Genomic DNA, 26,641 nt, shown 5'->3' on the forward strand with positions numbered 1-26,641 from the left:
TGTGTCTTTTGTTTAAGAGATTTTTGCCATCGGGGATATACACTCACTAAAGAGAGAGAAACAGAGACAGTGAGAGGGAGAGGGAGAAATCACCCTTCTTCTCCATTCTCCTCTTGGAATCCTGGGTATGTATGTGCTCAGCGTGATTTTTAAGCCACTTGATCTGGTACTTGAACTGTGGTCCACCATGTGGGAGCCCAGCAATATAACCACTATGCCATCTGCTGGCCCTACAAATCATGTTTACTAATTATGAAAGTTTTCTTGTAATCAAGATTGCCAGTATTCACAAAGTTGATTTTGCTAAATTTACTTTTTTTCTGCAGTAATTAATCAAAATCAAATAACAGCAATTACACTTTTTGCAAATAAAACAGGGTTCTAAACACTTCCAATGAAAAGTATTTTCTAGCTTAATCCAAATTATTTTAAGTAGTCTCTGTGTGCTACCATTTAGTTTTCTGCTATGGTATCTTTCAATTCACTGCTTTTCTGATAATTTATGTATAGTCTTATCAAGTCATAGTGACTTATTTATAAAACATGTCATTTTAAATGCAAATTGTGTTTTTCATTTTATAGACAATGCATATTAAAACAATTTGTTTTCTATGCATATGATTGTAAAACACTATTTAGTACTAGTAAGTATTAAAAGAGTAAAGAAAAACATTTTACTTTTATTTATCATGAACAAAAAAACATTTCTGAATTTTCAAAGTGATATTTGAGGGCATATTAGAATTTCTATCACATTTGGAAACTATTTATATCACTGTAAATGTTACATGGACTCTTACTGGATGCCAGAAATTTCTGGTGTAAAAGTGATATACTAACACCAATCTTAATATAATGTGTTGGTTGAAAAAAAAAGTACCAACATATTTGTAATATTGGATATGTTTTATTTTACTATGGACATAACCTTGAAGGGAATTCTAATTGAATTCAACCCCATTCTTTTATTAATTTTTACTCAAAAAGTTTACAACATGTATGTCCATTATTTTAAAAGCATTCTAATGCTCAATCCTAAACCAAGAATCACATTTTTGAAAACATTTTCTCAAGTCAACCCACAGTTTTTAAAGTATATTCTCAGAGTAGCAAATTGGTAGTATCTGCTTATCTAAGGTTTAAAAACCTAATGCAATAACAGAGCTTCATCAATATATGACTAATAGCAGATATAAAGTATCTGCTGGTAGTCCATCTCTCATAAAACTGCCTTTAGCCTTAATTCAAATCCATTGATTCCTATTCCAGTTAAAATTGAAGAACTTAATATGTCTTTTAATCCTTTTATAGTAAGCCAGGATAAAATTAATTTTACCCTAGAACTGCACAAAGCCAATTAACATGATCTTTAGAGTTATTTAGTAAAGTGCTTCAAACTGTTAAATTTATCTTGACCTCTTGGTTGCACTCTCTGACTGCTTTTTAAATGAAGTAATCAATATCTCATAGCCCTTTAAATAGCTTAAACTTCTCAAATATTTTACCTGTGTTCTAGTTAAGCTGTAAGTAAAGTGTTTACCCCTGTTCCTGTAAATCTAGAGTCAATTATGCTAAACCTAAAGACAATTATGTACTTTTGAGGAACACTGTGTGAATTAAGTGGTTGTTTTTATTAAAGTCATAAAATCAAAGCCTCCTATTTTATTAAAAGTAACCCAATAATGAAACATTTTCATACAGAACATGTATTCTGTTTGCAACTTAAAATAAAGAACATTTATATCTTTTACCATCGCAGGTAGCTTCTGTTTTCCACACAGGCTAGTTGAAGGTATTAATTTTCTTACTGTGATAGGGTGATCAACCGTCCTGTCAAGAAAATGGATCTCCATGTCACCCTTTAGCATGATTAAATGGAGCCGTGTCTCTGTGAAAAAATACCAAATTTTCATGAGACAAATGAAACCGTAGGGAGGTTTACTTTTACAGAATTATTTTATTTTTAATATCTCAAAATCTTCCATTTGTCAGTTTATTTGTAGGAAAACATTGCAGCTAATTCTGTTTTTCTCTTCTAACTGAACAGACAGCGCAGGCAAAACCAGTAATTCAAAGATGCTTTCAAATTTGAAAAATTATAGAATGAACAATTATGTGTTATTTTTAAAATAGTAGCAGGGATAAGCAGTTAGACCTTATATACTCACTAGTCAGTGTCTCTTTTAGGGACTTCTTTTTGTTCCTTGTAAGCAAAGAGCTATATATAATCTTTGAGATTTGAGTATTGGCGAAAATTACATACTGGTAGAATTTAAGCATCAGTAGCGCTAATAGCCAGTTGGGCAGTGTTCTCATGAGCCTGTGCCCATGCCAAACTTTAAATTACATCAAGTGATGTACATGACAGCTAATTAAGATTTCATATTTTGGCCACTTAGCAGCGGGCACCTGTTACCATTCTTTCTCTTAGCTTAAGGATAAAATTCACAAATGACTGTTTGAAAGTACATTATTAAAACTTCCCTAAAGTCTTAATTTTTTCTAGAGGAGTGGGAGTTCAGACAAGATTGAGATAATTAAACAAAAGGAACATGGAGAAGGTAGGGGACCAGGGATGGAGGCGGAGTTCTCCAAATGCCCCTGTTGTTTAATTTCCTACTGGAAGCGGCCCATGTGTGCTTCTGTGCACCCTCCCCCTTTAAGCAGTGGCCGTCGCAGAGGCTGAACGGCTGGGGTCAATGCCTTGCCTATTGATCAGTATCCCTGCAGTCCCTTGCTCCAGCAGCTGCTTCATTGGCTTCTTTCAGGGCCTGCTTCAGTACATTAGAATAGAAATCCATAACCAGAGCTGTGCTCATCCAAGCAGGGGAAGAAACTAAATTAAATGGTATAAAACAATCTTGGATCAGGAGTTTGTGCCAATTCATCTTGATCTAAGATGTCACACCGGGCTCTCTGTCTGAGCACCTGGGCTAGAGGCAGCCATAGTGAAAATAGATGGAGCTGCGATCATTCATTTGTCAGCTAAGGAGCAAGGCAGCGGTTAGCAATTCCCTTCTGCAGAGGTCAGCTGACAGAACAATCAGTGCAACTGCAGAATAGAGCTTTCCTTTGAACTATTGTTATGGAGCATGCTCTTGCTGAGACGTGGGGGAGGGGAGCTTGCTTTGCTTCCTGTTTCAAGAATACTGTGTAAAGAGTAAAACACAGTGGAGAACTAGATGCAGTGGCACAGGGCTCTTACACCCTGCGTCTGTTCTTGTACATAAATACAGTTGGTTTTAAATGCATATGCAGAGATATAGATTATCAAACTGTTAAATATCACTTTGTCTAGAATTAGGGTCCTTCTAAGCATGGAGGCAGTGATTACTGATTTTTTTTTTTTCCTTCTTAGTATGGTTAAGCTTGTAGGTGGTTTTTTCCCACTTTTGTTACCATAACTATCACAGATCACGGTCATACTTTGAATCTGTATCAGCCTGTGCTTTCTGTTACTTTTTACAAACATTCCCTCTGTCTTTAAAAACCTAGAAAATTTCTATGAAAAAGGACGATTAGAAGATATTTCTTAATATTATTTTAATTGGTTTTGAACATGTAAGTCTAAGGGTTTCATAAGAAATGTAATTTATCAAATATATACATCATGACCTTGGCAATGTTAAAAAATAAATCTGAGTACTGAAGGAGCATCATTATAAAGCTGTCTGTTTGTGATTTGAAATACACTATATAAAATTAAACAAATTTAAAAATTGAGTAATAACTACAATTTAAATGAAAGAATTAGAATATTAAGGATGACTATTTTCTGTGGGCTTATTTTAGATTTTTGTCTTTTTATACAGTACTTGAAAATGAATAGCAAATTTTCAGAACTAACTTTAATAACAACAACACCCAATAAAGTGATGTGCAGCACTAAGGAACTATAACAGCAACAAAAACAAATTTTTTTATACTCACCGTTACACCAGACTTTTCTTAGAATCCATGTAAACAGTAACTACTCTGATATTGCCATCTTAGTTTTCTAGCTAACCAATCCTTCTTTTTTTTTTTTTTGAGGACTTTAATGCCATTTTCTTAGTTATTCCTTTTTAATGAAATGGGTTCTTTATAATTCCACTATTTCCATTTCTTAGACTTGGACCCATACAACTGAGTCTTCTTGCTCACATTCAGATCTACTTCACTTTCCAGCACAGTGGGACAGTGGAATTTAAAGCTTGTACTAACAAGTCCTATCTTCCAAGTGCTTTTATAATTCAGCTTCTTTTGTATTAGTTAATGAGGACTTTTAAAAGAACTCAAGGGGCCAGGTGATGGCTCAGTGGTAACACAACTGTCCACACATGGTAAAGGCTTGGGTTCACATCCTGGCCCCTCCCGGAGCACACCAGACACACATGCTTCAGGCTGGCTGAAATGAATTGGATTATGGTGTGGAGACCTTATGGATAGTTTCTGTCTGTCTGTCTGTCTCTCTCTCTCTTTCTCATTGAGGAAATACGTAAATAAACTAAAAAAGTAAATAAATAAATAAAAAAGGAAGTCAGGCCAGTGTTTCTATTAACTACCTAGACCTCACTGTGTAATTTGAACCTTTCTACCTCTCTACATTTCCTGTTTAATATTCCCAAACTACAGCAACCTTAAGCCATCACCCTGATTTCTTCGATACCCTACTAATTAATCACCCCTCTTCCAACATTCTTTATATCATTCTCAGAGTATTTGTGAAACCCTCAGTCTAGTTCACTCTGTAGCTTACCACCTATCCTGAGTATTTTCTCATTGTTTGTAGGTAAAAATTGAAATGTGGGGACCAACAGGTGGTGTGCTGGTTGAGGTTCTGGACTCTCACATGGCAGACCACAGTTCGAGTCTCGGACCTGGCAACTTGCTTTCTCACTTTCTTTCTTTCTTACTCTCTCTCTTTCTCTCTGACTCTGTCTCTCTTTGTCTCTCTCTGGTGAGCACAAATGCCCTATAGCAAATTTAAAAAATAATAATGATAACAAATTTAAATAAATAATTCTTTTTTGAAAAATTGAAATGTGGGAACCAGCAGTTAGCGTAATGGCTATGTCGCTGGACTCCCACATAGTCGACTGCGGTTCGCGTCCTAGACCCGGTGGCTTAAAACTCACGCCAGGCGCGTGTGCGTGCGTGCCCAAGATCTCGAGAGGAGAATGGAAGAGAAGGGATTGTGGCATAACCACCCCCCTTGGGGGGTGATTTCTCACTTTCTGTCTCTCTGTCTCTCTCTGTCTGTCTGGCGAGTGCACGTGCCCTATAGCAAAAAAACCTCTCCACAAAAAAAAAAATTTGAAATGTGAGTTTGATGTTTAGGGCCATGTATGATCTGGCCCTTGCCTGCCTCTCCTGCCTCACTTTTTGACATTATCTTCTTGAGTTATGGAGTTTCAGCCAACTTACAAATCCTTAAAATAGAAATCCACAGGTTCTTTCATGCTTCACATTCTTCAACACACTGTTCTCTCAGTTCAGAAAGTACTCATTGACTCTGTGACATACACATTCCCCTTTCTTGTTTAACAGCCTTTGAGTGGAGTGAGTGCAGGACTTGCCTTTCTTAGCCCTATTAATGCATATCTCGCATAATGTCAGGCATAGCCTAGGCCTGCAAGTCTTACATGTTGAACAACTGAGTAGCTGACAGATTGAACAAACTGCTACCAGCACTGGTATTTGCTGTTTTCTACCTGATCATTGCATGAGCATCCTCTTAGCTCTACTTAACACCGGTCATGTTTCACCTCACAATCCATCCTCCATATTGCCACTATCATGATCCTTCCAACAGCTAATGAATCTAATGTAATCACTGTATATAAAATTATTCAGTGGTTTCCATTAACTAAAGGTTAAAAATCTTCAGTTTGCCATGCATGGTCTTTCATGGTTTGGTATCTCTTTAGTTTGCCATACCTCCAATAATATAGAATGTAAAACACAACAACAAAGGGACAAAATGAAACACCTAACAGTATTCATAGAGCCCTGCTGCTAATTTCTTGGTTGGCATATTGAGCTCTGAATGCCCTTTGGTGTATTGATTTAATCAATGTATAGAGCAAAGAACTAAAAATGGCTAGAAAAGCTGGATGGATTAATACTAGAAAGAGCAGAAAGCTGACCTCCAATCAAGATGGCTCCAAGAGTTCATTTTTTTTAATCCCTCTGTGCCATATATATAGCTATGATGGATAAAATATACAAATAGAGAAACAAAGAGATATAACCAGGCTCAAAGAAATCTCTATAGACCAATAATGAAATAGAAATATAATGATCTGTGCTGAAACCTTTAGCTGCTTTCTAGAAATAGGCTTTGGCTTTTGACTCCTATGAGTTAAAGAGGACTTACAATACATCGTGAATAAAGTTTGTTTTTCTTTTTTTTTTTTTTTAAGATTTTTTTGCCTCGGACCAGCAGATGACATAATGGTTATGTCTCTGGTCTCCCACATAGCCAACTCTGGTTCAAGTCCCAGACCCAGCTGCTTGAAGCTCACACTGGGCACATGCATGTACATGTTCAAAATCCTGAGAGGAGAATGGAGGCGAAGGACTTGCAGCATGACTTTCCCCCATTTGGGGATGGGACCTTGCTTTCTGTCTCTCTGATGAACTCATGCATCCTATGGCAAAAATCTCTCTCTGTTTTTTGTTTGTTCTTCTTCTTTTCTTTTTTTTTTTTTTTGTTTTGCTATAGGGTGTATGTGCTTGCCAGAGAGAAAGACAGAGATAAGGAGGAAAGTAAGAAATCACACCCCTCTTGGGTAGGGTCACACTGCAGTCTCTTCTCCTTACTCCTTGTGGGATTTTGGGCCTACACGTACACATGCCTGACATGATTTTTAGCCACCAAGCCTGGGACTCAAACCTTAGTCAGCCATTGAAGGGGAGTCCTATGCCTTAACTACCATGCCACCTGCCAGCCCATCATGAATAAAGTTTAAAGCCGATAACTAGGCTAGGCTTCCTTAGTTCCTGAAAGAACACTGAAAGGATATGAGTACATTGGTACTTAGAATATAATAGTGGTTGTGTTATTAAAGAAGAGTAAAAGTGGTTATTAAATATGTAACTGGCAGCTATTAAATATAATAGAAAATTGTTAAAATAAGTCAACTGTGTTTAATCTTGGAATTCTGGAACAAAAACAAGAACAGACTAGAGAGAAACCACAAAAGTAAAAGAAAAGATTATTAATGAAGATAAGAGCAGAAATTAATGTTATTTGTAATTAATGTTATTGGTAAGGTGATTAATCTTATTGTTCTGAGATGCAGATTCTGATAGTTTTAGAGGTGAGTTTTAACAAACTTGAAGATTCCTCCAATTGTTTGCAAAGAATAGGGTTAGGGACCAGCAGTTAGCGTAATGGCTATGTTGCTGGACTCCCACATGGTCAACCGCGGTTCGAGTCCCGGACCCAACGGCTTAAACTCACACCGGGCGCGTGTGCGTGCGTGCCCAAGATCCTGAGAGAAGAATGGAGGAGAAGGGATTACAGCATGGCCATCCCCCCTGGGAGGTGATTTCTCGCTTTCTGTCTCTCTGTCTCTCTCAGTCTGTCTAGCGAGCGCATGTGCCCTATAGCAAAAACCTCTCCAAAAGAAAAAAAAGAATAAGTGTAGACAGAGAGCTGGAAAAGGTAAGTTACTAAACCCTTTTTTTGAGGCTTGTGTTATGTTGCTACCAGGACCCCAAAAATATAGTTTATGAAAAGAAAATCTTATAATAATCTTATTTATGCACATAGATGTAGAAAACCCTATTACCAATTCTTAAAATAATTATTTAATTATCATTATTATTATTTAATTAAGAGAGAGAGAGAAGGAAAGTGAGAAAGCAGGCCACCAGGTCTGGGACTTAAACCATGGTTGGCCATGTGGGAGTCCAGTACCTTAACCACCATGCCACCTGCTAGCCCTCCTATTACCAAATTTATTTCAAAGTCTGTCTTTCTGTCTATCAGTCTGTCTCCTTAAGTATCACCAACCTTCCATGCATACATTCATCCAGGGTTGTCCTTAGAAATGCAGGCGTAGTTCCAAGGCAGAATTATAATTTTTAATTAAATTAAACTAAAACATAATGTAATTTTTTAGCTAACATTGCTATAATTCTGTAATAGATATAAAACTTTATCAAGTTAGGAAATGACGTACAGAAATTGAAACTTCCACGCACAGTTGGCAGGGGTGATGACAGTGGCCCTGCTTTGGAAAATAATTGGGCACTTCCTCAAAGAGTAAACATGGAGTCACCACATGGCCCAGAAATTCTACTCCTAGTATCTACCAAAGGAAAATGAAACAGATGTTCACACAAAGGCTTGTACATGAATCTGCACAGCAGCATTATTCTAAATAGACTTAGGAACAACCTAAATATCCATCAATCGATAAATGGATACACAAAATGTGATATATCAATACAATAGAATATTATTAAGTAATAAAAGGAACAAAGTTCTGATACATGTCACAAACTAATTTTGCCACTAATGTATCTTGAGATCAGGACACAATTCACAGTGGGCCTTAGTTCTCTTCATATTAGTTAATTATGAATACTTTTGTTTGTTTTTGCTATAGGGTACGTGCACTTGTTGCATGCACTCACACACGTGTGCATTAATGAGAGAGAAAGTGAGAAATCACTTCTTGGGGAATGGCCACGCTGCATAACCTTCTCTCGTCTCCTCTTGGGATGCATATACAGGCACCCTATGTGATTTTCAAGCCCTGGGTCTGGAACTCAACTGTGAAGCTGGCCATGTGGGATCCAATGCCTTCAACTCTACACTACCTGCTGACACATTAATTACATTTTAGATATCTGAAACATATGAGAAAAGACACTAAGATTTTATAAGCTGTGTTGTATAGATGTATGTCATGATGCTCTTTCTGTATTTTCTAGGTAATTGATGCTTGGAACATTGTGTAATAAATATCAAACAAAATATAAAGAATAGGCCACTTTTAGAATGGATTAGAACTAAAAAGGGGGGTAAGACTGAGCAAAGGGCATAATCTGAGGACAATTTTAGATGAGCGAGATATATTTACCAGACCGAGAGAAAGGCTGAGAAAGGGAAGTTAAGATGGACTGTTATGTATTAGGAATGTTCATTCCTCATGATTCCCTATTTAATAAAGATACAAAATTGTTTTTCATTATTGTTTGGATGTCACACTGGCATTACTTCTGAACGTGAAACTACGCAGAGCTTTGTTCATAGTACAAGAATTTCTTTAGGGACCAGCAGTTAGCGTAATGACTGTCGCTGGACTCCCACGTAGTTGACCGCAGTTCGAGTCCCCGACCTGGTGGCTTAAACTCACGCCAGGCACGTGTGCGTGTGTGCCCAAGATCCTGAGAGGAGAATGGAGGAGAAGGGATTGCGGCATGACCATCCCCCCTTGGGGGGTGATTTCTTGCTTTCTGTCTCTCTATCCCTGTCTGTCTGTCTGGCAAGCTCACGCGCCCTATAGCGGAAACCTCTCCAAAAAAAAAAGAAAAAAGAATTTCTTTAAATGGCTAGTTTCTTTTTTGCATTGTGATTCATCTGGACAAAATAATCATCCTTCTCCTCTATTGCTCATCCCTTATTGACTGGCAAATATTTTCTTAACTTTAAAATTAATTTTTATTTACTTATTTATTAAAAATAATTTTTTAGAGAGAAATGTTTGCTATAGAACACGTTTGCTTGCTAGAGAGGCAGAGAGAGACAGGAAGCTAGAAATTACCCCACAGGGTGGATGGTCACACTGCAGTCCCTTCTCCATTTTTCTCTTGGCGTTTTGGACATGCACATACACATACCCAATGTGAGTTTCAAGCCACACAGTCTGGGACTCAAACTATGGTCAACCATATGGTAGTCAAGCAAGGTAACCATTATGCCATCTGCTGGTCTGGCAAATACTTTCTTATCCTCTGAGTTTTAAATCTTGCATTTTGTCCTTTACAGATTTTCCTTTTTTGATATACTTGTGGGAGTCTTGAGAATCTAGGCTATCTATGTTCATGTTTACAGTTAACTACCTTATATAGATGCTCAATAAGTATTTGTTACACTAATGGACAAATTTTAAAAATTAGTTAATGAGCAATCTTTTTTTATTTTTTATTTTTTGAGAGGTTTTTGCCATAGGGCGCGTGCGCTCGCTGGACAGAGAGAGACAGAAAGCGAGAAATCACCCCCCAGGGGGGATGGCCATGCCACAATCCCTTCTCCTCCATTCTCCTCTCAGGATCTTGGGCACGCACGCACACACGCCCAGCGTGGGTTTTAAGCCACCGGGTCCGGGACATGAACCGTGGTCCACCACGTGGGAGTCCAGCAACATAGCTGTTACGCTAACTGCTGGTCCCGATTAGCAATCTTTTTAAAAAGCAGATTTAAATCCATCTTTTGAAAATGTAGAATTCAATTATTCTTATTATAATTAAGATTGTGCAGATATTACTATAATCTAGTTTTATAATTTTTTAAAGAATTATTTAACTTTATTTATTTTATTTATTTATTCATTTATTTTAATTTGATCAGAGAGAGAGAGAGACACACAGAGAGAGAGAGAGAGGGAAAGTGAGAAAGCAAGCTACCAGGTCCAGGACTTGAACCATGGTCAGCCATGTGGGAGTGTCCAGCACCTTAACCACCATGCCACCTACTGATCCCCTAGTTTTATAATTTTTTATCACTTCCCCAAACTAGTACTCATTAACTATCATTAAGCATTTACCTCTGTTCGAACCCCAGACAAATATTAATCTATTTTCTGTCTCTTCAGAATGGAATGCCTATTCTGAACATTTCATATAAATGAAATAGTACAATATGTAGTGCTCTGATTTCTTTTCCTTAGTATGATATTTTCAAGGCCATCCATATTGGGGCATGTATTAGAACATTTCTTTTTATTGCTTAGTAAATATTCTATTGTATGGATATCACATTATTATTTAGCCATTTATTGGTTGATGGACATTTAAGTTGTTTCCAAGGCTATTAGGAGTAATGCTGCTATGAAGATTTACATACAAGGCTTTGTGTGCATATTTGTTTGTTCTCAGGCAGACTCCTAGGAGTAGAATTTCTGAGCTATATAAAAATTCTGTATTTACTTTTGAGGAATTGCCAGTTACCTGTCTTTTTTATTTTATTTTTCTGGCAGTCATTTTAGTGGATGTGAAGTGGTATCTCATTTGACTTGCATTTTCCTAATAACTAACGATATTGAGCCTCTTTTCTTACACCTATTAGCCATTCATGTATTCTTGGAAGAACAGCTATTCAAATAGTTTTTATTCAGTTATAAGAGTTCTTTATGCTGGATACAATCCTTATTGGATATATAAATTGAAAATATTTTTTCTGAGTCTATGCATTGTTTTCATACTTTGCTGATTCTGTCTTTTCAAGCATAAAAAGTTTTAATATCAGTGATGTTCCATCTAAGTTTTTATTATTAATTTTTGCTATAGGGCACATGAACTCAGGAGAGGCAGAGAATGAGAGGCAAAATGAAAGAACACTTCCTTGGGTGGATGGCCACACTACAAATTCCTCTCCATTCTCCTCTCAGGATTTTGTGTGTGCATGCACACATTCCCAGCATGTTTCTCAAACTGCTAGATCCAGAACTTGAACCACACAGTCGGCCATGTGGAATCCAGCTACCCTAACCACCACAGCACTGGCTGGCCTCCAATTTTTTTTTATTGTATTTTGGTATCAGATCTAAGAAGTCATTGCCTAACCCAAGGTCAAAATGGTATACACCTATGTTGTCATCTGAGCATTCTTTATTTTTAGGTTTTTATTTTCACTTGATTTTTTTATACGGTGAGAGATGGGCATCCAAATTCATTCTTTTGCATGTGGATAATAAATCTTATTATTATCATTTGTTGCAAATGCCAAGGAGTATCAAAAATGAGTGAAAGAAATTAAAGTATGGATTTATTTTAGTACAGAAGAATTGAAATCCACGTATAGTTGTTTCATAGTAAACATTTCTCATGAACTTTTTAAAGACCTCTTATATTTATTATACTGTTATTTCCTATAAATCATCTCAAATGTTTTTGTAATTATATGCATTTTTTTAATTGATATTCTTTTCATTTATTTTTCCTATGTTTTGGCTTTTAGGTTGTTTATCAAGTGTCCCACAAATGAAAAAAATTTCCACTTCTTACGAGGAAAGACGGAAGCAGGCTACTGCTATTGTTTTACTTGGAGTAATAGGAGCAGAATTTGGTGCTGAAATTGAACCTCCTAAACTGTTGACCAGACCTCGAAGTTCTAGTCAGATTCCTGAGGGATTTGGTTTAACTAGCGGTGGATCCAACTACTCACTGGCCAGACATACTTGTAAGTTTTTATCCTCCTAATGCTGATCTGTTGCTTCTCAATAGTTATTATTTGTTCACAGAATGTTAGAATAGTGAATATATCCTGAGATTTAGCTCATTGAAAATGTTTGAATGAAGCTAAAAAGTCATTGGGCATATTGCCTTTTAGTTATATTGATCTGAACTTCTTTTTAAAAGTTATAACATGGTCTTATAAATACTTTTCTTAAAATAACACATTTCTATATTTGTGTGTTTGCATTTTTTAAATTGTGAGTGCATGCACGTGCTCCCCCACATGTCTCACAATGGGGTGTGGCCATGCTGCAGTCCTTTCTCCTCCTTTTCTCCCTCCTTTCATGATTCCAGGCACTTATGCACATATGCCCGCTATGTTTTCAAGTCTCCAGAGCAAGGACCTTCAGTTGACCATGTGATATCCAGCTCCCTTAACCACTGTGCTTAGAGGCCCGCCCTATATTTGCATTTGCAGTCAAGATTCTTTTTTCATTTTGTTTTTTTAAAGAATAATCTATTTATTTTATTCCTTTTGTTATTATTATTGTTATTACTATTATTTTAATTTGACCAGACAGAGACAGAGAGAGAGAGAGAAAGGGAAAGGGAAAGTGAGAAAGCAAGCCACCATATCTGGGACTCAAACCATGGTCAACCATGTGGGAATCCAGCACCTTTAACCACTATGCCACCTGTTGGCCCAAGATTCTACCAGAATTTATGAAAGCTAGCTTCAAGTTAAAACTTCCAATTTTTAAAATAACTTCTGAAAAACTCTGCAACTTGTCCTATTTGAAAAGTCAGGGGTAGGGAAGAATAGTAAACTTCTCTTTGGAAAAAAAAAAAAACTATATATGTACATATATATGTATTTATTGAAAAGAACATGAATCATGAGTTAAGAATTAATTACCTCTGTACTTTCAAAAATATTCCAATAGCAGTTTTTAAAAATTGTTTTATTTTATTTATTATTATTATTATTAAATTTGATCAGAGAAAGACAGAGAGAAAGGGAAAGTGAGAAAGCAAGTCACCAGGTCTGGGACTCAAACCAGTCAGCCATGTGGGAATTCAGCACCTCAACCACCACGCCACTTGCTGGCCCCCCAAGAGCAGTTTTTAAATGACTAAACTTTTGCAATCAGAGTTCAAATAACTTATGCCATATTGCTATATTGTTTTACGTTTTTGACCTTTCAACAGTGAGAAAAGATTATGTGTTCCTTTGTTAGTCATAACAACAGAGAGGTTCACTGGACTACTGTCACATACATTTCCTGTAACACTGAGGAACCATGTTAGTGGCTTTTAGAATGAAAGTCCTTCAATAGTCTTAGCTTTCCCTTCTATATCTTTTTCTAAAAGACCCTTAATTCAACAGACACTTCTCAGTGATAATCTCTTGATCTCTATTAGACATTGACAATCAGAGAGCAGTAATAATACCACCACCATCACCAATACAAGAGCCACTATGTTAAGCACATTTTTAAGCTCTTTACATGCATTAACTCACTTAATCCTCATAATAACCCTAGAAAGTGGGCACCTCTCTTATCTCCATTTTATTCACATTACTAGTGGGCAAAGAGAAGTTTAGCTAACCTGGCCAAGATTATCCTTCTAGGAAATTACAGTCCTTGTCTCAATTTACTCTGTTATTTCTGAAGCTGGCTCTTTTTACCATATGCAAACTGCAATTTTTCCATGGCTCCCAGTTGAAAAGGGCTTAATGACATATGTGCTATACCGTGATCATTTTAAAAAACACTTGTTTTTCCATCTTCCCATTTAATCTTTACGGTAGACTTAAGATCTCAAAATGGCTTGGCCAAAAAGTGCTCAGATCTGAACTTGAGCTCAGTCTACTGTGACCTGAAAACTTATGTCCTTTTCGTACTTCACTTGGGCACATCCACTTTCCATCTCCTGCAAAGGCTTCCCTACTGCTGGCCCACCTCACAGCTATAGCCTGTTTATCTCTTTTCAAGTTCTCCAACATCCCTGCCTTCCATTCATTAAACCCTGCTTCAATCTCACCATCTCTTCAAAGAGGTGAGCTCTCAAGTTAGCCTTACCTCTCAGTCCATTTCAGAAATCCCAGGACTTACTTCCTTAGTTAGAATCTTGGCATTACTAAATGAGAGGTTAATGCAACTTTGACATAATTTAGTCCAGTGTCTGGCAAACTTTTTTGTTCACTGTCTCCCTCATGAATATTAAATATCTAATCCCTTGTCCATTTTTATGTTGATAGCAAAAAACTTTCAAATATTAGTTTGAACATTTGCAAATGATCTAATTTTGAGGATATTGTGAATATTAATATTTAAAAATAAAACTATTGTTGCTTTTTAAAAATGTGTTTGGTAGACTATTTACTTTTAAGTATTTGGCATGCATCAGCATCCGTTTTAAAAAGATAGATGATTGAAAGTTAGAAATCTTGTATCTTTAGGACCAGCAGTTGGCATAACGGCTGTGTCACTGGACTCCCATGTAGTCGACAATGGTTCGAGTCCCGGACCCGGTGGCTTAGACTCACGCCGGGCGCGTGGGCATGCATGCATGCATGCCCACGATCCCGAGAGGAGAATGGAGGAGAAGGGATTGCGGCATGGCCATCGCCCCTGGAGAGTGATTTCTCACTTTCTGTTTCTCTGTCTTTCTCTGTCTTTCTGGTGAGCACACAAACCCTATAGCAAAACCCTCTCCACAAAAAAAAAAAAAAAAAATGGGGTCAGCTCTTGGCCCCTGAAAGAGAAAAAAAGAAATTTTGTGTCTTTATTTTGCTTGAAGGGAGAAAAGTTCTGTTCTCATCATTTAAGGGAAGAAGTTCATTTGAAAATTTAGTATCCAGAAATCAATTCTTTTAAATTACCTAGTTTTAAAACTATGCTTTTTAAACTATCTAATCCATGAAAAGTCTTAAGATGTTCTCATTTGGAGGCCAGTGGGTGGTGTGGTGGTTAAAGTTTCTGGACTTGCACATGGCTGACTGATGCTTGAGTCCCAGACCTGGTGGCTTTCTCATTCCCCCCACCCTTTGTCTCTCTCTGATCAAATTAAAATAATAATAATACTAAATGAAGATAAATAAAAACAATTCTTTAAAATGCTCTCATCTAAATGAAGTTACCTATTTTGAAGATCACTGACTCAGTCCAACACATTTTATATAATTCCTCAACAATATTCTTTTATATTTTGTATTATTCTACAAGGAAAGTGAACATAAATTCTATTTCCTTTGGAATTTCCCAACAGCTCAGTTGAAGTATCTGTATATAAATGTAGAAATATTGTAATTAATAAATTATTGATTGATTCCCCTGAAGCCATTGGCTAGTTGGGAGGTAGATTAGCTTATCAGATTATTTTAGTTATCTAGGCTAATATTCTTGTCATCAATTTTCTAACCACAATTTCCCTTTGCAAAAATGATAGTATTTATGAATTTGCTCTGATATCTTTTAGCTGTAATAATTTCATTTGTAAATTGTGGCTACTATAACTAGAAAAAGGGGAAAGATTAGAAAAGAAAGACATTCAAAAAGTAAGGCTGAGTAAAAATAGAGATTTAAGATAAAATACTAATTATAAAAAGTCATCTAAGGACTGGCTAAAAGAATCTAATGGCCTTAGTAGTATTCTGGGTCTGGTAAAAGGAAAACAGGGAGCTAAACTATATGTGGAGGGGTCCCATTGTGTACTTCTGGAGTAAGGGAAAGCTTGAGCCAGACTGGGCTGCGGACTAGCAGCCCTGCACGGTGGGCCTCCTCAGCTCTCCCCCAGCAAGGTAAGAAAACTTACCCCAACATCTTAAATATCGAAGTGTTTTACGAGCAGGTTTGTTCTTTGAGCATTTGAGATACAGGACTAAATATGGGAAAGGAAGAAGTAAGTGCTTCTTAAGAAAGTAGATTTATGATTATTCAGTTGAAACATCAGATGCAGAGATTCTGAGAGCTTTCTAGCAAGCAATAGTATATCAAAATGAGTGATTAGTACCTAAGTGAACCAATATAAAACGTGTAAAATGTCCTTGATCGTTTCCTTCATTCTTATGCTTACTCTATTTTAATAATTATAAAAATATTTTAAAGATAATGATGTGCTTGCTTTTAACAGCCGTCCCATTACCAGAGTACTTCCTCAAAGGTCTTAAGTTCCTTGGTGGGGAGATCCTCCTCCCACAGGGAGTTTTCAAGACTTTCCTTTTTTGAATTAGGATGTCTTGATTACATTTATCAGTTTGAGTCTTGGACATAGATGTCTGAATGTTTCTGTGTCTTACTTGGACTCTTCTCAGTCCGGGTATGTTAGTCTATTCTAATGTCAGCCTGCTGCAGGCTGCTTTATGTATTGCCTTGCTTAGTTATGTGGCATTCAGGATGCTTTCTACCACTAAATATTTACTCTTATAGCATCCTATTGAATAAGATGATAATTATTATCCTCACTTTGAGATAAAGTCATTAAGATAACCATATTTAATGAACTGTAATTGTTACTGTAGTTAGAAGTATAGATAGTTCTAACCTTTCTTCTAAAGCCGTTCTGTGTAAACTCCTAACATAGTCCTAACACAGCCATTCACATTGACAGAAGGAAAGAGTAATACTAATGTATAAGTCACAAGTTATTCTTAACTTGGTAGTACATTTCATTCTTGTATTTAAATATAGATGAGTCGTCTGTGGGAGTTACACTTTACATATATTAAAATCAGATATCAAAGATAAAATTGAGGTTAATTAGAGGCCTAGACTAGGCCACTCTCTTACCTTGTGTCTAGGTTAAGCTAAGGATTCCTCTGTGTGACATTATCCTCTAGTACAAAATAAAAGGCAGAGGTGGGGGGCGGCAGGTGGCGTGATGGTTGGGAGCGTTAGACTCCCACATACCACATAGCTGACCACAGTTCAAGTCCAGGACCTGGCAGCTTCACTTTCTCTGTCTCTCTGTTTGTGTGTATATGTCTGTGTGTGTGTGTGTGTGTGTGTGTGTGTGTGTGCGCGTGTGCGTGTGTGTGTGTGTGTTTGTCTCTTGCTCACTTTCCCCTTCTCTCTGTGTCTCTCTCTCTGGCCAAATTAAAAAAAAAATAATAATAGATAAATATATACAGTTAAATAAGGTAATTCTTTAAATATATAAAAAAAAGTGGTAGGAACCATTCTGCCTTCTGAGTCCCTTTTTGTTAATTTATTCTGTTTCTGAAGTGAAATGCAGTACCTCCTCGGAAATTCACCTTCTTTGCCTACCCGTGTTCTGTGTTTCATAATGACTCAATTCAGTAGAGATCCTTTTTCATTTGTATTCTAACCCAAAAAACGAGGCATAATTAGAATATTTTAGGGTATTTTTAATAATCTTACCTCGTAAGTCTTTGGTTCATTCTTTTATTTGATCTCTTCCACTTGTTTTGTAATTGTGGAATTATGCTGGCACATGTGTAGTAAATTTCATTTTGATCTCTCATTAGCTTTTTGACTTTGGGCAAGTGTCATAAGTCATTTCCCTAGGCAGCACACCCTGAGACAGATTTGTTTGCAGGAGTATTCACAGGATCAATACCTTTCGGGAGGGAAATAAGCAAGACTGGTCAGGGAGATTTGAATTGTGTTTCACTTGTATAGAAAACCTGGACTGATCTGAGGGAATTCTAGAACCATGCTGACCCATCAGACCCATCTTGAACTGGGGGTTTGGGGATCAACCTTAGTATCTCCACATCAGTCATTGGCTCATGAGTGGTCACCTGGGAAGGGGATGCGGGTTTGGATGAGGCACTTGCCTCATGTTGGGGCAAAGCCCATAGAGGGACTCAGCTAAAACCTGTCAACTGTTAATAACCCTGAAGTTGAGGGATTGAGTACTTTACTCATCAAGGGAAAGAGGCAGACATCCTAACTATTGATAATTATGTGTTCCAGTTCTCCTTTTTATTGTAGGAGAAATGGAGAGAGGAACTACCACTTAATTAGCCTGTTTTTATTCCAGCTGCATACATATCCCTTCTTACCCTGCAAGACAGATATTTTTATTCAATACCTAACACAATATGAAGGACATTAATAATAGCTGATGGCTGAGTACCGGCATTGTGCTATGCACATTGCATGTCTATGCCCTATCAAGTAAGTCCTGTTCCTGTTTATTACACGAGGAAACTGAAGTTTTTCCCAGTACTATCAAGCAAACTTACTAAATTTGTGAAATTGGATTGTTTTTTCTTTGTGCTGACAGTAAATCGAGGGCATACACGTTGGTGGCACAGGTGGTGGTATGCTAGACTGCAGTGCTGGAAGCTACATAGCTGACTGCAGGTCTGAGTACTCAGTCAGCCTGAAGCACACTGGGTGTGTATGTGCATACCCAAGATCCTGATGAGCAGGAAGACTGGGGGAAGGTAGCATGATAAGACCCTGTTGAGGTCCCCCTTCCCCGTTTCTCTCTCTCTCTTGTGTGCTATCATGAATAAAATAAACTTTTTAAAAAGTAAGGTCATAGTTAAAATTTTTTTTAAGATTATACTGCTAAAAAGTGCTAAGCCTGGACTTGAATATCTGTATTCAACTCCAAAGTTGTGTATTTTCACCATTTTTCATAACCTTGTATTATAAACAAGTAAAATTCCAAAATGGTGCTGCAAAAAAGAGGGGGGAGGCAGCAAGAACCAGGTCTCTTGTAAACAGGAACATCTGTTGAGTTATTCTTTTAGGAATGTGCTGGTGTTGTGGAGTTGTACATGCATGTAATATCCACATATCTGTGCTTGGGAAGGGACTTTCATTCGTGGCATGACATACTGAGATTAGAGGAAATGAATTTGTCCCCACAATGGGTGTTTAGCAAACTCATTCTGTAATGTGAATGTTCTTCAGCTGGCCAAGGTACATATTACATGGAAAATGTCAAGTTCGTGTCCATTTGTGCTTTTACTCTGGAGAAAGGGTCTACAGGTTCCATTACATTCTCAGAAGGAAGTCATTAAAATAAAAATGGATAACAACTACGGCAAGAGTTTATGGGAATAATTACTTACATGTCATTTTATGTCCATATATACATGTGTGTGATTGTGTGTGTGTATGTGTATGTATGTATTTTAAATTGACAGAGGGCACATGTGCTTGCTACAGAAAAACAGAGAGACAGAGAGAGAGAGAGGGAGAGAGAGAGAGAGAACACTGCAACAACAGGGCATGTTCACACCACAGTCCCTTCTCCATTTTTCCATCTTGTCAGGATCTTGGACACGCATGCATACATAACCAGAGTGTTCTGTCACTGTACGTATGTATGTGTGTGTGCGTGTGTATGTGTATATGTGTGTGTGTATATATATATATATATATATATATATATACACATTTAAAACTTTGAAGTATTATATACATATTGATTTATTCAGCTATAACATCTCCAAATGGAAGCCTCTATTAGATGCTACCTAAGGAATATTTTAGTTCCATGAACTTGTATTTGGAGTTTTATATTCTGTTGCCATGTTTGATTGTTTTGTTATCATTATTGTTTTCTGAAAATTATTTCCTGTATACATCCTGTGCTTTCTAATCGTGCATATTTTTAATAAATATCTTAATATAGATTGAGATTGATTTTATAATCAATTTGTTTTCTAATTAAAAAATGTTTATCTATTATGATTTTTTAATTCATGGTAGTGCATGTGCCTGCATAAGAGAGAGAGAAAACACCCTCGATTGTGCTTCAGTCCTTTTCTTCCAGCCCTCCAGCCCTCCAGCATCCTAGGCACACGGGCACTTGCCTGACTGTTTTCAGGCTGACTGGGAACTGGAATAATGGTTGGCATGTGACTTCCAGGTGCAGTCTGGTATGCAACTGACAACACTACAGAAACGGGCCACATTTCCTAAATTTTAGGAGAAGAATACTGAGCCAAATCTTAAATGTTTTATCATCAATATTAGAGCAAAATCACTGAAATGTACTTAATAAGAAAACTAGTGGTAGTTGCAGAATATGAACAAAGTAGCAGTAGTGAACAGGAAAGCACAGATGCCATTTGTAAGGATAAGCAATGATAGAAGAGTAGAAATTTTCCCTGTTGATAAACAGTCGTCATTGGTGTTTCTGAGCTCTACGGCAGCCATAGAGATTACATTTCTGTTTGCTTTCCCTTGCATTTCCCTTCTGGCCACACTGGTGCTCAGAAGTATGCTAACCTTGCTGTCTGGCTCCTTATGCCACTCCCTACCTTGTTCCTTCATCTTCTCAGCATGCTAGTTCAGTGTTCCATGTTTTTTTTTTAATTTTGTTTTTTGCTTTTTGTTTTGTTTTGTTTTGCTAGAGAACAGTACGCCTGCTGGAATGAGAGGGAAGAGAGAGAGAAAGTGAGAAAGCACCACTGTGGGGCATGGTCGTGCTGCAGTCCCTTTTTTTCCATCTCTTACATGCTCCTGTAAGAGAGAGAGGGGAGGTTTTTGTTTCTCAAGCTTCCAGGTCCAGCTCTCAAGCTGTCCCCTTGGCCATGTGGGGTTCTGCTTTTGTAACCACCATGTAACAGAGCTGGACCAGTATTTCAGGTTTTTCATGACCACCTTCCATTTGTAATTTCACCTTGATAATCCTCCCAGTGCCAGATGCCATATGGTGGTTCCCAAGGAAGTGCAAATATTAATATTACTTACTTCAAGAGTTATTATGAGGGGTAGGGAACCAGCAGTTAGCGTAATGGCTATGTCGCTGGACTCCCATGTAGTCGACTGCGGTTTGCGTCCTGGACCCGGTGGCTTAGAACTCATGCCGGGCACGTGTGTGTGCGTGCCCAAGATCCCGAGAGGAGAATGGAGGCGAAGGGATTGCGGCGTGACCATCCCCCCTGGAGGGGGGTGACTTCTCGCTTTCTGTATGTCTCTGTCGGTCTGGCGAGCGCACGCGCCCTATAGCGAAAAATCTGCCCCCCCCAAAAAAAAGAGTTATTATGAGGGGTAAGTAAATTAGTGAATGTGAAGCACTTAAAATGAAGTACCCGCATATGTTTTGTCAATATCATTCATTATTATTGTTCTTACTAGAAATATTTGTAGAAGAAGGAAATGTGCATATATTGGAGCCAGCAGGTAGCATGGCGGATATAGTGCTGGATCACTACATGGCCAACCATGATTCAAATCCTAGACCCAGCAGCTTGAAAATCATGCTACACATGTGTGCATTCATGCCCAAAATCCCAGAGGAGGGGACCAGCAGATGGCATCATGATTATGTCACTGTACTCCCATGTAGTTGATCACAGAATGAGTCTCAAATCCTGTGGCTTAAAACTCATGCTGGACGTGTGTGCATGGGTGCTCAAAATCCTGAGAAAGAATGGAGGAGAAGGGATTGCAGTGTGGCCATCCACCTTGGGGTGTGAATTCTCACTTTATATCTCTCTGTTTTTCTGGCAAGTGCACTCACCTTGTAGGAAAAAAATCTCTCTTAAAAAATATCCCAGAGAAGAATGGAGATCAAGGGATTGTGGTGTGGCCATTCCCCCTGGGGTGATTTCTCACTTTCCCTCTCACTGTCTCTCTCTATCCTCTCTATCTCTCTCTCTCCAGTGAGCACACGTGCCCTATGGCAAAGACCTATGGGAAAAATAAAGTTTATATACGATTTTTTGTTGTTGTTGTTGTTTTTTGAAGAGGTTTTTGTGTGTGCTCGTCAGACAGAGAGAGACAGAGAGACAGAAAGCAAGAAATCACCCCCCAGGGGGGATGGCCACCCCACAATCCCTTCTTCTCCATTCTCCTCTTGGGATCTTGGGTGCGCACGCACACGTGCCCGGCATGAGTTTTAAGCCACCGAGTCCAGGACATGAACCGCGGTCGACTGCATGGGAGTCCAGCGACATAGCCATTACGCCAACTGCTGGTCCCAATAAATACGATTTTTTAAAATCTTCTTATGAGCCCTGATGAGATGGATAGTACTATCAGTTTTTGAATATGAGTGAACTTAATCTCAGAAAAAAGTAAATAACTCTCTTAAATGACTTGAATCCAGATCTGTTTCCTCCCAAAGCTTATGGTATTCTTTTCTTCAGTACATACTGATTCTTGCTGTTTACCGTAAAGCATATCAGTTCCCAGACAGTTTATATAAAAATAAACTTTTCTTTGGCCACATTATTACACTGATGCTTAAATAAAACACAGTATTTTTGTAATTATTTATTTGTATTTGGGTGAATTTTCACATGATCATTACCTTCTCTCTTTAACTACATCAACATACCAAGCTTAGATCATATGGAAATTTTGAATACTCATTTTGTTTCAACTGATGAATAATTTATGTTGTATAACAGCTTTATCATTTTTAAATGTGGGCTGACACTTGCATTATAGACCCTGTCTTGATGATGTAATCTCATCCTTGTTCTCCAAAAATAACTTTAATTTGCAGTCATTTTTGGTTAATTCACTACACTGTGGACGTTAGGTTTCTCTCCCATAAAACATGTTAGACAAGGTTATTTCTTAGGCCACTTCCATCTAAAATTTACAGAGTTCTATGAAATTATTAATGTGACATATTACCATTCTAACTATAGACTGCTTGTATTTATTGCTGCCATTTGAACTTGCCTATCTTGTTTCTTTTTTTCTTTCTTTTTTCCTTTCATTTTCTTTTATACATTCAATCACATTATTTAGCTTACAAAATGAATATTTCAACAGGTGAACATTTCTCCCTAGTCCAGTTGATAAAACTATAAAATATCTTCGACAGACAATACCACATTTCTTTGTCCCATTAATGCTTTGCCTTCCTGTTTTTCTTCTAAAATGCTGCCTATCTTGTTTCAAGTGCTCTAGACCAGTTCTGTCTGCCTTCATAAGTTCCAGTGGTCCACAACTCTGTTCCAAACTAAGCATTTTTAAAGTATTTTTCTCACTTTACCTTTTTTATAGGTACCTCATTTCAGCTCACTGAGCAAAAGTCATTTCTATATAGTTCATTCTCCATTCATAATTAGCCTCTTGGACCTGTGTTATATTGAATATAATTGTTCCAGAGGCTTCAGATCAGCAAACTGTAACTGTAGATCAGAACTGTCCCCATACGTATTTTTGCAAATAAAGTTTCATTGGAACACAGCCACACCCACTTTTTAATATATTGTCCATGACTGTTTTATGCTACAAAGGCAGAGTTAAGAAGGTATAGAGAGGGAACCAGCAGTTAGCGTAATGGCTATGTCACTGGACTCCCACGTAGTCAACCGCGGTTTGCGTTCCAGACCTGGTGGCTTAGAACTCACGCCGGGCGCGTGTGCGTGCATGCCCAAGATCCCGAGAGGAAAATGGAGGAGAAGGGATTGCGGCATGACCATCCCCCCTGGGGGGTGATTTCTCGCTTTCTGTCTCTATGTCTCTCTCTGTCTGTCTGGCGAGCGCACGCGCCCTATAGTGAAAAAAACCTCTCAAAAAAAAGAAAAAGAAGGTATAGAGATATTATTTCACTAGTAAAGCCAAAATTATTTACTATCTGGATTTTTATAGAAAACAAAAAGAACATGATGTGAGAGGTTTTTTTTAGCAGTCCTTTCTTTCCATTATTGTACAAAAGAACATTAAGGGGCCAGAAGGTGGTATGGTGGTTAAGATACTGGAACATGGGAACATGTGGGAACATGGCCTACAGAGATTTGAATCCTGGACTTGGCAGTTTGCATTCTCACTTTCCCTCTCTTTCTCTTTCTTTGGTGAATTAAGAAAATGATAATAATAATAAATAAAATTAAATAATTTTTTTAAAAAAATGACCTTGAGTTTTTCATAAATAGCTTTTACTGTGTTGAGAAATGACCCTTCTATGCTGATTTTGCTGAGAGTCTTGATCATGAAGGGATGTTGTATCTTATCAAATGCTTTTTCTGCATCAATTGATATGACCATACGATTTTTATCTTTCTTCCTGTTAATATGGTGTATTATATTTATGGTTTTGCATATGTTGAACCAACCTTGCATTCCTGAAATAAAGCCAACCTGGTCATGATATATAATCTTTTTTATAAGTTGTTGGATACGATTTGCTAGTATCTTGTTGAGAATCTTTGCATCTATATTCATCAGGGATATTAGTCTACAGTTTTCCTTCCTTGTCCTGTCCTTATCTGTTTTCAGAATAAAGGTGATAGAGGCTTCATAGAATGAATTAGGGGGAGATTCACCCTTTTGGATCTTAAGAAATAACATGAGCAGAATGGGGGTTAACTTCTTTGAAAGCTTTGTAGAATTTCTGGAAGTAATACATGAATACAGTAAAGTTGCAGGATACAAAATTAATATCCAGAAATCTATAGCATTTCTATATACAAACAACAGGCAGACTGAGATAGAATGGAAAAAAGTTATTCCATTTACCATAGCCATAAAAAGTATAAGATACTTAGGGATAAAACTAACTGAGAAGTTCAAGACCTCCACAAGGAAAACTACAAGAAGATAAAAAAAGAAATTGAAAATGACACAAAAAAGTGGAAGGATATCCCATGTTCCTGGATTGGAAGAATTAATATAATCAAAATGGCAGTTCTACCCAAATTAATCTACATATTTAATGCAATGCCAATCAAAGTACCAGACACATTCTTCACAGATCTAGGAAAGACAATCTTCATAAAGTTTGTCTGGAATCATAAAAGACCCTGTATTTCCAAAGCAATTCTGCACAAGAAGAGTGGGGTGGGTGGCACCTCACTCCCTGACCCAAAAATATACTACAAAGGCGTGGTAATCAAAACAGCATGATACTGGCACAGAAACAGACACGGAGACCAATGGAACAGAATAGAGTCCCCAGAAATAAATTCCCAAACATGCAGTAAACTGATTTTTGACAAGGGGTACCACTTCTATTTTTTTTTTTCAGAGGTTTTCGCTACAGGGCACGCGCACTCGCCAGACAGACAGAAAGAGACATAGAGACAGAAAGTGAGAAATCACCCCCCCAGGGGGGGATGGTCATGCTGCAATCCCTTCACTTCCATTCTCCTCTTGGCATCTTGGGCACGCACACACATGCGCCCGGCGTGAGTTTAAAGCCACCAGATCCAGAATGCAAACCGCAGTCGACTACTTGGGAGTCCAGTGACATAGCCATTATGCTAACTGCTGTTTCCCAGGGAAAGTCTTCTTAAATAAGACCCCCAAAGCATAGTCGATAATCCCCAAAATAGACAAATGGGATTACACCAGACTAAGAAGTTTCTCATGGCAAAAGACACAGTAATTAGTGTGAATCAACAGCCTTCAGAATGGGAAAATATTTTTGTAAACTATGCGTCAGATAAGGGACTGATAACCAGAATTCACAAGGAACTCAAGCAGCTATTCCAAAAAAAGATGATCAATCCTATTAAAAAATGGGAGAATTAGTTGAAAAAACCACTCCCTAAAGATGACATAGGAATAGCTAAAAGGCATATGAAAAAATACTCAAAGTCCCTCATTGTAAGGGAAATGCAGATCAAAACAACAATGAGATACCACCTAACCCCAGTCAGAATTGTTGGTGTCCACCCCAGGGCTTGGGTCTGGCTGAATCATCTTCAGGGGGGCTGCTGGTGAGGAAGAGAAAGAGGTCGAGAAAGAGAAAGACTTCCATCTTGCCAGGACTGGGGAATTCAAAAGAATGAGACAAAGAGATAGAGTAGAAATGGACACAGGGAGCCTGAGCCTAGGTAGCCCAAGCAACTTGTGCCGCAGCTGAGCCACTGCTTGAGCTGCTTGAGTCACTTGAGCCACCCAGACAAACTGGGCCTCTTTATTTATAGTACAAGGAGACATTACACATGTATGTTTCATGACACTTCATAGATTGGTTGCCAGGTTACAGACAATAAGAAGCAGTTAACAAATCTATAAGGGTTTAGTAATACCAGGCCAGGTGTATTCCTTGGTGATAATCCCATCAAGAGAAAATCTCATCCTTTTTTCTAATGCAGAGAACTAGATGTTAAGTGTGGGGGAGGAGCTTAAGAACTTCTCCATAAGGAGTACACCACCACACCCAGAGAAGGCTAAAGAACCTTTCAGATGCAGAGCAGGGATTGGACTTTACTAACTGGGGTCAAGATGTTTCTTGAAGTCCATCAGATGTGTCTGTTGGAATGTCCCTAGTAATTTTCACCCTTGCTCTGTCTGCAGCCAAGATCAGGGAAAGACAAGTTACAAGGTTCTGCCACACCCCAAAAGAG

The 26,641-nt window shown here is 37.8% G+C and overlaps 1 protein-coding gene across 5 annotated transcripts in view; it reads left to right on the top strand.

The window, feature by feature from the left end:
- The window catches only part of WDR7 (WD repeat domain 7), a 409,927-nt gene that overhangs the window by 223,991 nt on the left and 159,295 nt on the right, over positions 1–26,641 (top strand). For all 5 annotated transcript variants that reach the window (XM_006139909.3, XM_006139908.3, XM_027767915.1 and 2 more), the window contains one exon: positions 12,176–12,397. In XM_006139909.3, coding sequence (XP_006139971.1) covers positions 12,176–12,397 — 222 coding nt within the window. The remainder of the gene's footprint in view (positions 1–12,175; positions 12,398–26,641) is intronic.

Source organism: Tupaia chinensis, unplaced genomic scaffold, assembly GCF_000334495.1.
Source record: "Tupaia chinensis unplaced genomic scaffold, TupChi_1.0 Scaffold000012_1, whole genome shotgun sequence".
Lineage (NCBI taxonomy): Eukaryota > Metazoa > Chordata > Mammalia > Scandentia > Tupaiidae > Tupaia > Tupaia belangeri.